The sequence below is a fragment of the Dipteris shenzhenensis genome, chromosome 16 (assembly GCF_047967505.1).
Source record: "Dipteris shenzhenensis isolate YYH24624 ecotype China chromosome 16, Dip_SZ_1.0, whole genome shotgun sequence".
In the NCBI taxonomy this organism is placed as follows: domain Eukaryota; kingdom Viridiplantae; phylum Streptophyta; class Polypodiopsida; order Gleicheniales; family Dipteridaceae; genus Dipteris; species Dipteris shenzhenensis.
The window spans coordinates 7960202-7973945 of record NC_141611.1 but is presented as its reverse complement, the minus strand read 5'-3'; the positions used below and the strand labels follow the sequence as shown (position 1 = coordinate 7973945).

General features: G+C 39.4%; 1 protein-coding gene across 1 annotated transcript in view; it reads right to left on the bottom strand.

Moving 5' to 3' along the window:
- Window positions 1-11772: 11772 nt before the first annotated feature.
- Window positions 11773-13744, bottom strand: part of HAF01 (HAC13 protein (HAC13)) — a 121299-nt gene continuing 119327 nt past the window's right edge. Inside the window, exon 20 of the mRNA XM_087387741.1 lies at window positions 11773-12554. Within this exon, the coding sequence (XP_087243867.1) occupies window positions 12141-12554 (414 nt within the window). The 3' untranslated portion in view covers window positions 11773-12140. The remainder of the gene's footprint in view (window positions 12555-13744) is intronic.

Genomic DNA, 13744 nt, shown 5'->3' with positions numbered 1-13744 from the left:
CCTTCCTTACTAGAAATTTCAAGAAGGTGTGTGTGTGTGTGTCGCTTAATTCTTTAAGGCGTCTACTTCTCGATTATCCCACTTGCATCATAAAATTATAGATATATACCCCTAGCATCCATAGCTTGATTATGACAATGCATCCAATTACCCAAGTGTATAAGTGTGCAGTGAAAAGAATGATCCAAATGTTCACTGCATTTTACATTAGGTGTTAAGTAGGGCTTTCCATTTCAAAAACTAATAGAGTGTTGCAGCCTTTGATAATTAAAAAAACAAGTAACATTATCCATTTTTTCCACAAGTAAAAAATATATAAGCGTAGTATAAATTGTTCCCTCATGTCTAGCAGTAAAGGTTCAATATTTCATAGTAATTTCATCTAATATTTTAAGGCATAAATTAGAAGATGCTAGAAAATTACTTGTAATGCCCTACAACATGTATAGAAAATAGTAAAGAGTAACATTAAAAAAACAAGTAACATTATCCATTTTTTCCACAAGTAAAAAATATATAAGCATAGTATAAATTGTTCCCTCATGTCTAGCAGTAAAGGTTCAATATTTCATAGTAATTTCATCTAATATTTTAAGGCATAAATTAGAAGATGCTAGAAAATTACTTGTAATGCCCTACAACATGTATAGAAAATAGTAAAGAGTTCTTCCTAACAACTAGTCTACCCAAAATAGTCCTTGCAAGGACTGCAACTTCCTTATCAAGAAGGTTCATTGTAAAAAATCCTATTTGTACCAAGATCTTGATCATTTGATACTCGTATAAGGTGCAGGGATCTCCCTCTCATTCCCTATCTATCAAAATATTGAGAAAGGTGGTTGGACTCACCTGCGCCCATCAATGTAAAACAAAAGTTAGAATTGTAGTCTTACTCTTGTAACCGTAGGCTTCAATGCCCAGCCACAGTTGTTATCCCTATCCATCTTAGTAATTTAACGACGATAAGAAAAAAGGAAAAAAGATGTGCAAATTATTCCTGTTATTTTTTCCATGTGGGGTGCTTAAGCATTCAATGGTAATCCTTTCAATTCATTCCAAGCTAGAAAAAGTGTAAAGTATAAAAATGCACTAAAGACCTCCAAAAATGAGTAGGGAGTGGTTTGGAAAAGTATATAAATTAATCCTTCCATTTCTTTTCTTTCTGAGGTGCCCGAATTTTCTTAGACATTCCAAGGTAAATCTTTTCAATTTTGTTCAAGCTAGAAAGAATGATTAGTCAATGGTCATGATTCTTATAGTTGAGCTATTGTCACTTTTTTTGCATCTTGAAGGAGTAAAAAAATACTTCGATACACTATTTTGTGAATAATGTCATATTTAATGACAATCTAAGTAACAAGTTAGTGATCTCATTAAAAGATTTTGCTCTCTAGTGTCCTATTATTAGGTAGCTCTCCAAGAGGTAGGGTTCCTTGCAAGATCCAAAATTTATTAAATAGTGCAAGTTTACTATCCCCACAATGGAGCTTATTGTCGATAGAAGGCTTCTATGTTTTCCAAGGTGCTGAGTGGCTCTTTGCCAATGGTTGCTCAAAGATTTGCTGGGCTACAAGCAAAGGCTTGCAGAGCAGAGTTTTTGAGTAGAGCTCTTTTCTACTTTTGAGCTAGCTGAGAGTGTGTCTCTTAGGTGGAGCCTTCAAGTACTCTCACATTTGCAAGAGTGGAAACAAGAAGGTTGCAGCAACCCCGAACTATACACCTACAAGAGGAGCTAAAGAAAGGGGAGACAAGCAACTAAAAGAGCTACTGAATATCTCTAACATGTTGAAAAAGTAAATGAAACTCTCCATAAAGCTTAACTCAGTAGAAGAGAGGTTCAAATATGACAGGCTTAAAGGCAGTTGCAAGTAGACGCAACACAAGCTCAAGTAGCTTTGAGTTTTTGGCAGGCTCCTATATGTAAAAGGTGGCCAAACAAACTCCAAGAGCAATTGCGACTTGAGGCTTGAAGCTTGGTAATGAACCAGAGCTGAGAGGTACGAACAAAGCAAAAGAAGAGAACACTTCTTGTCCTACAAAAGGAGCTTAGGTGACTCCAAGGAGCATAGCTAGGACTCACGCAACATCTATAATGTTGTAGAGGCGATAGTTTGACTTCTGCGAGAGGCAGCAGCACTCTCATGAGAGGACACAGTAGAAGCTTCCGAAAGCAACAAAGGGTGGTTTGCTAAAGGCAAGCACGAGTGAGTCGGAACTAAAGGGTGGAATTTCCTACTCTATGGTTGCTGGTATCATGTCCCCTAATAATCCTTTCCCTAGAGGAGCTCACTCTTGGGGATGGCTATGGGAGTAGCAGTAGGGATGGGCTCTTCTCCAAATTCTACACTACTGTAAGTATCAATTGCTTGAGGTATATGAAGGTAATGGAAGATTTTCTAAACATTGCCATGTCAGGTGTCTTCATGAATAAAAGAAAGGAATTGAATGTAGAGTTTAATCATCTCCCCAAGAAGAAGGTGGTCAAGTTGTTATTAGCAACGAATCAAATAGCATGGTCAAACCAAAGAGGTTGTTCCTTACAATCCACCTTCTCTTCATTGCATCTACATTTAACATAAGGTCTCCCGACATTGAAATGTCATTTACATACTTGGGAGTCCTTTTCTCTATTTTTGTAATCTTGCTTTTACACCTTCCAAAAACCCCTACATGTGAGTAACACTTGCCTGAAGCAAAGATAGACATAGGGAAAAAGTTTGCAAGAGGATGGATGTACACAATTGGGATGTCAAAATTCTTGGTAGCTTGTTTTGATTCAAATTTCAAAGCTTTTGCTGAATGTACCAAGTCTATTAGGAACATCCAAGTATCAACATGGAAGGGTGCCATAAGTTTCATATCGTGTAGGTCCCATACCTATTATCATGAGCCATAAGCTCCACTTCTAGTACCCTTGGTGGGAAGAAAGGGTGAGGGCCTGAGTTTCCCTTGGCATTGATTGCAAGAGTCACCATCAAATTTGAGGAAATCTTGTGCTTGTCATCCTAAGACAAACCTTTCAAATTGCAAAAACTATGTTGTGGGTGGGGAGTCCAATTTTTGTGGAGGGATAAAACATCTTAAGCCCATATTTTTTGCAGTAGTTGGGCTTGTTGGGGGGGTCAAGTTAAAAGTTAGGAAAAGGATTCTCATAGTGTTGGGAGAAAACTCCACAAATTCTTTATTGTCCTCCTCAATGATCTGGTCCAATGATTGTTCCAATGGCTTTATGAGGTTGATCATTTCCTGCATCTTGCTTTTTCCAAGGACCAATATTATGCATCAATCGTTAAAGGATAGTTGCATCAATCTTCTCAAATTTGGGTGGTCCTAGGTCTCTTGAGAATCCAATTCAATTATGACTTCATGGACCCTTTTTGGAAACATGGTCACAACAGCCTGGCATGCTTGAGATGGAGCAGGTAAAGGATCTGTGTATCCAACCTTTGAGAGATCCTCACACCACTAGGAGAGACAAGCGAATTCATTAAGTTATGATCTTTGAAATCCAAATGAACTTGCAAGGGTGTGTGTTACATTTAGCTCGTACAAATTCCATCTGCTGAGTGTCACTAATGATATCAAAAATCTTATGGAGTCCATCTCTGCTACTGGAGCATAAGTCTCATCATAGTCTTGACCATATTGCTATGCAAATCCTTTTGGAACTAGCCTGGCTTTGTATCTTTCAATGCTTCCATATGGATTGTACTTCACTTTGTAAACCCATTTGTTTGCAATGGCCTTTTTTCTTGGTTCAAGATCACATAATTTCCAAGTATTGTTTTTTTACAAAGCTTCCATTTCTTCATTCATAGCAATTTTCCATTTTGGCTTGTCAATTACATCTTCAAAGTACACTACCTCTTCTATAGCCATGATGGTAGTTATAAGAGCATAATTGGTAGTTTCAATATCAATTGCTTTCCCTTTCTCAGCATATGTCATCTAGTTGGTGGTCTACTTTTTCTAGTTGACCGTTTGAGTTGTTGCTCTTCTCGTGGTGTCTCTGGCAATTATTACTCTTCTTCATCAACATTTTTTGTAGGTGACTGAGTAATTAGTGTGATCATCTCCTGTGTATTTGATGTTTTCCATTCTGATTTTTCATCATATATAACAACTTTGGAGATTATGACCTTTTGGTTGATGGGATCATACAACTTTGCTTTCTTCACTGTAGCCAACCATGATGCATTTATGTAACTGTAGCCAACCATGATGCATTTATGTAACTTCACATCCAACTTTCTGCGATGATTGTCATGTATGTGGGAAAATGCTATGCAGACAAATATGCGGGGATGCCCAATTCATGGCTTATATCCAATGAATGCCTCATGAGGTAATATATCCTGAATCGGTTTTGTTGAAAGCCGAGCAAGGAGTTTGCAGTGGCAATTGCTTCTACCCAATATTGATTCGGAAGATGATTCTCGTTGAGCATTGATCTAGCACTATCTGCTAAAGTCCCATTCTTCCTTTTAGCCTATTGTGTTCTGCTGAGGAGTATCTGCACATGTGAATTGTCTTTGAATGCCATTACTTTTGCAAAAGTTCATGAATACTGAAGACATGTATTCACCTCCCCTATCTAATCTAATGACTTTGATCTTTATGCATGTCTGGATCTCAACCATGGCTTTGAATTCTTGAAATCTAGAAAAGACTTCAAATTTCTCTTTCAAAAAGTAGACCCAACAATATTTGCTATTGTCGTCGATGAAAGTCAGGTAGTAAAGTGAACCATTGATGCTACGAGTCTGTGCATAACCCCATACATCAATATGAATCAAATCAAGAATACCTCTTGCTCGAGAGGTGCCTCTTTCAAAATTGGTTCTTTTTTGTTTACCAAAGCAACACACTTCACCAAATTTTCCAAGAAACTGTAGCTTAGAAATTCCAATTTCCATATTTTGGTTTCTTAGCTGCATCAAGCTTTTGAAATTGACAGGTGATGCTGATGTTGATGCTGCTGCTAATGCTGATGCTGATTTTGATGCAAATGATGATCGCTCCTCTGAGATGCTCTACCTCTGCCTCTACCTTTATCTCTGTCTGAAGTTGTGAATACTTGATCATTGGAATGACCTTCTACTTGAATGGCCTGAGTCCTGAGTTCTTTACTAAGTAACACTGATTGTAGCTCTTCCAGTGTTGGAATTTTCCTCTAAATGGAAATATTTTGGACTAGATTCTTATAGCCCTCTCCTAGTGCATTCAGGATGACTTGAACCATCTCTGCGAGATTCATAGTCTCTCTTGCTCTACTGCAAGTTGATTATTATAATCCTTGATTCTAAGTACGTAAGAATGACCAATTTCATTGTTGTTGTAGAACTCTGGTTGATTTGGTTTCTCAGTGGGAGAATCCTGGACATGTTCGTAGACTCATTAAGAGCTATGAACATATCCCATGCTTTTTTGGATGTCTTCACTGTGTTGTGCAATCCAAGCATGACATCTTGCACGTTTGTTTTCATGAGATGATATGCATATCTATCTTTCTTGTCCCATTATGCCTGTGGGAGTTGCAAGATCTATTGCAGGTGTGGACACCGTTGGTGCAAGTGTAGGGTTCTGTTGCGACAATGGTGGGAGTTACTATTGGACTATCAAATGGTCTCTGTGTAGACCCATCGACATATTCCCATTTGTCTTGAAGTACAAGTATGGTCTCCATTTGGTATTTTCATGTGCGGAAGTTGGAATTATCTAACTTAACAAAGGCCTCTAAATTGAGGTTGTTGGTGGTAGACATAGTGCAAGAAATGTACTCAAATGCCTGTGAAAAACACTGTCTGAATTAACTGCAAAACACTGTCTGTACCACTTGTAATCTGAACTGTTAATGAAAAATAATTGTAATAAATTCCAATTTGTTCCCTTGTGGCAAATGATGGCGTGTGACTGCAAAATGATATGATGTGCAATTTGTCGACTGATCCATCATCCAAAGCTTTGAAAACACTGAAGTTTGGTCACTAAACTGTGGAAGATCAAGTTTTGGGTATGGCTTGGCTGCTTTGGAGTTCTCTCGTCTATGGATGATCTACTCTAGTTTGATTTAGACCTAGACGAACCGTCAAGCGATGAAAAGCATCAAATAATTCCTTTTTCTTTTGTTCATTTTAGGCGGTGGGTCAGATGCATTGATGTAGAGGCTTATGTGTATGCAAGAAGTGGATTTGTGATACATGTGCCGAAATGTGCACATGATGTGATGAGCAAAAACACAAAAAATTGAGCGATTTTCTTTTTTGGAGATCCTCAAATTCTTCCTAGATCAAGAGATACGGCTTGATTTAGGTGGAGGGGCAAGAAAGGATGAGATGATGATGCAGCAGCTATGTTCATATGCAAAGACTGTGCCTGGCAAGGGATGTGCCTATAGAGCACTGATGAGGTGGTAGCTAGGTGCACATGCAATGGAAATGTATGCCTTCCAAGGGACTATGTGCCACATGGCACTAGTAAGGTGGCAGGGTGACGTGACTTTGTTGATGTGGCAGAATTGACGTGGTAATTGAGGTGATGTGGCACTGCTAATTGGACTGACTGACGTGGTAGGATGATGTGCTAGATCACATGGCATGATGACATGGAATCAAGATTGGATTGCTGAGGTGGTAGTCATGATGACATGGCATTGGAGGATTGGGTGGCCATGTGGCATTGCGGGGTTGGCCTACATGGTAGATAAGAAGATGCTGATGTGGTGGTTTTGGATAATTTGCCACATGTCGGGTTTGGGACCAAATGTGGTGACCCTTGTGAGTGTGGCTGGATGAGCCACCACATGGCGACGATGAAATTTTCTGCGAAGCTAATAAAATCTGTCAAGATTTCATCGATGGATTTCTTACAGGCGTTGATATCATTACTAGTTCATCGAGGGCATGGTCGCCTGTTGGTCGGTGGTGTTCGTGGGCTTTGCCATGTGTGCCGATTGGAAGGAGATGGAGCTTGTGGATCATTTATGTGCTGGTTGGAAGGAGTTGGAGCTTGTGGATCATTTGTGGTTAGGTCGCCTCTGTGGATCCCGTTGGTGGAGTTGATGAGCATAGATGGAGCTTGTTTTCTTTGGAGTACATGGGCGCTATTGTGAATCGGTCAGGTCACAACGTGCTACTACGTTAGCACTGTGAACTCGAGTGTTGGAGCTAATGAAGGCATTTCAGCTTTCCTATTTTATTGCTGGGAGGCGGCTAACAAATAGAAGAAGTCATTGTAGCTCTCTGACTTCATTGTTGTGTTAGTCTATGGAGAAAGGAGAGGAGAGGAGTGGAGATGAGGAGAGAGGGCACAGCTAGAGAGCACCACAAAAATGACTAATTGTACACTAGATTTAGTTGAAAATAATGAATATATACAAACTCCTTTAGGGTTAGGGTTTCTAGTCCTTTCCTTTTAAGCACTCTTTTGGGTTAGTGCTACGCACATATGATAACATGATGTTGAGATGGATCCTCAACATACTAGTTATAGCTTACACCTACTTTAACCTCAACACTAATGATATGAAGAAGAGACCACAGACACTTGTCTTTCTAAGAAAGACTAACTAGAGTTGTCCTTTTGTTGGATGGTGATAGATATGAAGTTTCAAATTTGGAGTAAAGATGGTGTTTGTTCCAGTTCAAGTTCCTTTATAAATTCCTTTGATGGCTTCTCCAAAACACATATAAAATATTTTTTTTTCATTGGAATATGGCCTCTTGTCAACACTTCCTTCACCCTTTTAGCATGAACCACATGACATAAACATCTATTTGTGTAGGGAAAATAATTTAGGCTACCATACATGTGTCCATGCACATGCGTGCATGTGTTCACACACACACACACACACACATCTTGCTAGTGAGAAAGTCACCACTATTGTTTCTTCTAATCTCAACTTTGACCATGTCAGTAATTATAAATGCCTTTGTTGAAGTGAGTCAACCACTCAATGAACTCTCAAATAAGTCCTAAAGTTTGTCCATGCATTTGCAAGTACTAGCTAAACTAGTTTGCAAACTCAAAGTGTGCTAGAGGTGTGTGAGGAATGTCTTTAAGAGGGCAAAAGGGGGATGGGAAGGCTTGAGTACATAGAGAAGGGACCAATGTTGAACCTTAAATTAATGAAAGTGCAATTGGTTGAAGATGAACCTAATGAGATTTATCAAGGGGATGCGATGGAAGAAATCCTTTGTCTATGAAAAATTGGTACCCCAAATGCCATCGCTTGCCTTTCAAGAGCTCTTCTTGGGTGTTTAGTTGTGGATAGCCTCTTTGATGCATCAATGTAGAGCCCTTTGGTTGGACATGCAAGAATGGAAACCTCAAGTATGCTTGATGTAGAGCCCTCTAGTTGGACAAGAGAAAGAAAGAAAGTTTATTAAAGTATGCTAAAGACTGATGGGTCTATGAGACTGAAAGAAAACCTGATACAATGAGAAAAAGGGTGGAGCTACTAAACGAGCATTCTAACCTATGCTAGAGAAAATTTGTGGAGAGAGAGAGAGAGAGAGAGAGAGAGAGAGGTTAACACCAACTAGAGGCCGTATATATACGATGGGAATTGAGACCATATGTCAAATGTGCATGTACTTCCATACCTATGTGCACACGTACATGCGCACATACATGAGAGAGAGAGAGAGAGAGAGAGAGAGAGAGAGAGAGAGAGAGGTTAACACCAACTAGAGGCCGTATATATACTATGGGAATTGAACCCATACATCAAATGTGCATGTACATCCACACCTACATGCACACGTACATATGCGCACACATGCTAGAGAGAAAGAGAGAGAAAGAGAGAGAGAGAGAGAGAGAGAGAGAGAGAGAGAGAGAGAGAGAGAGAGAGAGAGAGGTTCATGTCTTTAGGAGGCCTCGCAAGCCTATAAGACAAAGTACAATCCAAGGGCAACTCATACAAGCCACTATGGACTACATATTTAGAGGGCTTACTAAGGCCCTTGTTGAGTGCTATGCTAAGAAGCTCAAAAAGATTGAAACTAGTACTCAAAATATATAACCAAGTGCCATGGCGGCTCTTCGATGCGATACGAAGATATCTCGTATTTGTATCTGTTGAGCCATCTCTTGTTGTGGAGGGAGGCATGATCTCTGTGACCTCTGTATCCAGTAAGCCATATCAAGAGACACCTCGGCTCAGGACGGTCCCCTCTAAGGAGAGCTAAGATAGCAAAATCGGGACATTCAATGTTCCCACTGTCATAGTCAATTCTAATGCACATGGAACCTTTCACGCACATTTAAGCAACATTGAATAAGATCCGTGCAAAGTTTGGTACCAATTTGATACTTCATAGTACCATAATGATTGAATGATGCATATTTTTCCTACATGTACAAATGTACACAAGTGAAATTGGGATAGAATTCTAGCAATAACGAGCTCCAGGAAGGATGACCATGTTTCCAAGTTTTGGTGCATAGTTGACTTCATATTGGTGGTTAGTTGTCAAGGTTGGAAATCTTGGTTTTTCTACACCAATTCAACACAAATAAAGCCATGGGTGTTGCCAATATCAACAGGAACCCCATCACAAATAATGCCATGGGAGTTGCCATTATCAACAGGAACCGCATCACATTGTAGCCCTTGATGATGCCCTAAAATTTGAGGAGGCCGTGTAGGATAAAGCTAGGTTCGTCATTAGTTATCAAACAACCATTCCTTTGTTAATGGGTCCTAAAAGTATGTCTGAAAGCACTATCACTCTAATCGGGCTAGAGCTCCTTGTCCTCTTGTGAGTTGTTCCTCGACTCCATGAATCATCTTGAAAGTTGATCTTTAAAGACTATCCCAAGATGAGTATAGGATGATCTCCACCAGCTCACCTCGGTACATGAACCTGTGTGGATGAAGTACTAATTGTGAGGTGTTGAAGATCATTACCTTTTGCCAAGGTTGGTTGTCGAGTCTTTTTCCTAATAAAACACCTCTAAGCCTCTAGATATCTCTGTAGACCTACTGTTCACGAGGATATGTCATTGAGGACTATGCCATCTATGTACAATAATATCTGTCATTAAATCAGCAAGTAATGATCCCGCACCTCCTAGGCAATGAAGGTCATGATCTCGTCAATGTAGAGTCCAAAGAGTGTTGGTAAAAGGGGGCATCCTTGCAAGAGAGAGAGAGAGAGAGAGAGAGAGAGAGAGAGAGAGAGAGAGAGAGAGAGAGAGAGGAAGAGAGAGGAAAAGAGAGAGAGAGAGAGAGAGACAGACAGAGAGACAGACAGAGAGAGAGAGAGAGAGAGAGAGAGAGAGAGAGAGAGAGAGAGAGTAGTTTCCCCCAAGGAAACCACTATGTTCTAGCGATGTGTCTCACATTTCAAGTGGCGTGCACTTATTTGAATGGAAACACGACTCTCAAAGTCTTTCTTGATTCTATTGAAGTAAATATGGTTGTGTTCGATGCCCTTATTTAGCAAAGAAATCAACATCATAGACTCAAGTATGCTAGACATTTTCCTTGAGAGATACTGGTGTTTAGAGGTCTCAAAGAAATCCAGTCCAAGTATGTTAGACATTTTCCTTCTTATTACATGTCCTTAATGCAATCTTCAAGCCTTGTGCATATATTCATGCCACAGCATCCGTATCGTAACCATGTACTCCTACTTCTTCCATCCTATCTATAATTTGAACTTAAGGACTATATCAAATGCCTTGGACAAGGCTACTAAATCATCCATATTTAGTTCAAGTTGTGGCTTTGTGTGCGAGCGACTACTTGTATTTTTTTGTTTGTGCGTTCGCATGTTGAAGATGGATGATTTTGGGTACAGTGTGATCATTGTGAATTACCTTGTTTTAGTGCAATGAACCTAATTGTTTGGCTAGTTACTCTAGGAGGCTAAATGATCCCTAACTAGATATCATGTTTTTATTGAATGTGTGTTGATAGGCGCTACAATTTGAGTGATATTCGGTGTTCATCCTTGATGTTCCATCCTTAGAACTCGTGCATTTTCTCTTCTCTTGAGATGTCTTTCCAATATCTTATTTTTCACAAATTATCATGTAAATAGATCCTCATTTTACATTGTAGATGTCTTTTAGAGGAATTTTGCCTCCATAGCATTAGATACTTTTCATCTCAAGATCAAATGAAGCACTCTTGATTTAACATATTTACATATTTAACATATTTACATATCTTTGAAAATGGGGAGTATCCTTTGATTATAATTCTAAAGAACATTGGGCTGGACATTTTTTCTTATAGCTTGACCATTTTTTCTACTTGCCATACAATCACAATCTTTTCGTGTGAGTCTCAGTGGCCCTAACTTTTGCTTAACGTGTTGTAAAGGGGCGTCTTGAACTATTGGTGGTACTTAGCATGTTTGAGTCATTAGTCATAAAATGTTTGATCCTCCTTTCCTGGTTTTGAAATAGCATAAATGCATTCACAATTTTACACTAAAAAGAGGATGTTCCTTTGTTTTTGCTTTTTGTGCTTGGTGTGCGTTTGTGCATGCGACTATTGTGTATGTTAGTGCATAGTCCAATTAGTGAAAGGAATAGGGAATAAGCTTTTTTTTTTTTTTTGGGGTTGGTTTGTACATCACTTAGAGGACATAACATCTAATAGTGGTTGACACAAAGAATAGACTAGCATTGTCAGCAATATAAATCAGAACATTCATTGAGCTATGCAAATGCAAGGATTCGGCAATCAAAATTATTGCGTTGCACAATACAGCATAAACAATGTGTTAAATGCCAAAGAAATGACAACATGGTTGAAAGAAGAATCAGCTTCACGTGGTGCGCTCTGAATTGGAGCCGAGTCCTCCCAAAATATAATAGGCAGCAGGCCTCGTTTACGAGACAGTGCGAGTATTGATGCACACAATTATTGTACAAAGAATGATCTGACAAAGGTTCACATTGGACCGCCTTTACTTCACTCCTAGTTTTAATCCACCTCATGACCTGAGGAGCAGAGTGTAAGTATTGGAGTTTAAATTACAAGTAGACTTTTGAGCTTTTGCCACAATATGCACAAAATAACTCTCCCCATTGCTTTGAGCTACTGAAACTTTACAAAGGTGTGCCCTCACAGCATTGAAACTAATCAATCCTTTAAATATCAAGAAAAAAGGAGCTGATCAATGCCGTGAAGTTCTGCGATTTGAAGCATGAGGTGGGGTAGCATACACATTTTCTTCATCTATCCTCTCTATTGCTGATTCTGCTTCCACTAATTCCTCATTTCTCTCCTCCAATAACTCATCGCATAGCTCTAGAAGCCGATCAGCTAAAGGTGGGATGTGAGGATGTCGATGGTCATTGTAAATGTGTGCATTCTCTGCTATCTGCCACACATCACAACGAAACTCCTCCTGAGACTTATAATGCATCTTTCGTGTCCTCTCTCTGATAGTAGACAAATCCATGGGATTTTTAATCATCTGCAGATAGTCAGGTGCTTCCTTTTTTGTCACAGGCTTTAGAAACAAGAATGAAACTTCATGTTTTCTTAAAATATCCACAACGTTTTCGAGAATATTTGCCAGTTGTACCTGTAATAATCAGTCCACATAGTCCTTAGTGGTATGGTCAATTACGATCCAAAAAGTGAAACTAAACAAAGATTCAGTGTTTAACATACCAGAATTTTCAGTTTATGACACAGAAAAACAGCTTTGGAAGCAAAAATAAAGTTTCCATCAGAATGAAGATGTACAATGTGGAACTGCCTAATGTGCTGAGCTTAAGATTTCTAATTAACTATATGACATGATATTTGTAAAAGTCCACTGCAATAAATTCATTCCCCCTGTATGATAACGTAAGGGGTGGTGAAGGTTTCAATGGAAACAACATCAACGGCAAAGGTTGGTTTAGCATTCAAGAAAAGGTTCTCTCCTTTATAAAGGCTAGCAACATAGGCTACTAGCAATAAAATCATGCTGAGAACATGGACCCCGGTGTTACCATCAGGATGTCAGACATTGAGGATTGGTCAGGAGAGGAGTCTGAGATCTTTGTGAAGGTGATGGACAGCAACGAGTGCCTGGAGTCATCTGGGTGGGTGCTTGGCTGGTGTTGCTGAAGCAGAGGGATTCTTCGACAGGACCTGAAGACTAAGGGTCAGGTAAGCACAATTCAGTCACCAGTTTGGAAGGTCTTGTGGCCGGCAGCAACCACTTACAATCCTAGGTGAAAAATCAGACTTGAAGATTGGGCCAAACACTTCTAATCATGTGTAGAGCTGCTACACGTATCAAACCGCTGAAGTCACATGAGTTCACATAAGTTGCCGCAACTTTTCAGAGTCAAGATGATGCCCAAAGTTCAGCATATCTCTAGAGGAGAGGGGACAAAGATACTGGTCTGCTGATCCCCGATTCTGCTCATATGTAAATTGATGTGATAGAACTAGCTCAATATTTCCCTGCCTACTGTGGCATCCACAATAATCTAAGACAAAAAAGCACATTTTCGAAGACAAGCTGTATCAGATATCAAGCTGAAGTGATACTACGGTAAAATGATGTGCATCATAAACCAGTGGTGGAAAGCACAATGTAAGGTCCTTCACAGTAAAGTCATGCATTGTTAGCAACTGTCCAAAAAAGAAATGAAAAAAGAACTGCTTTCACAATTCAGCAGAATGCAATAACCACTGAGGACACAATATATGATCTTCAGCTTCTTTCTTTTGAGGATTTTATTGTTTGTTGAGGATAGGGAGAAAAAAAAGGATTCA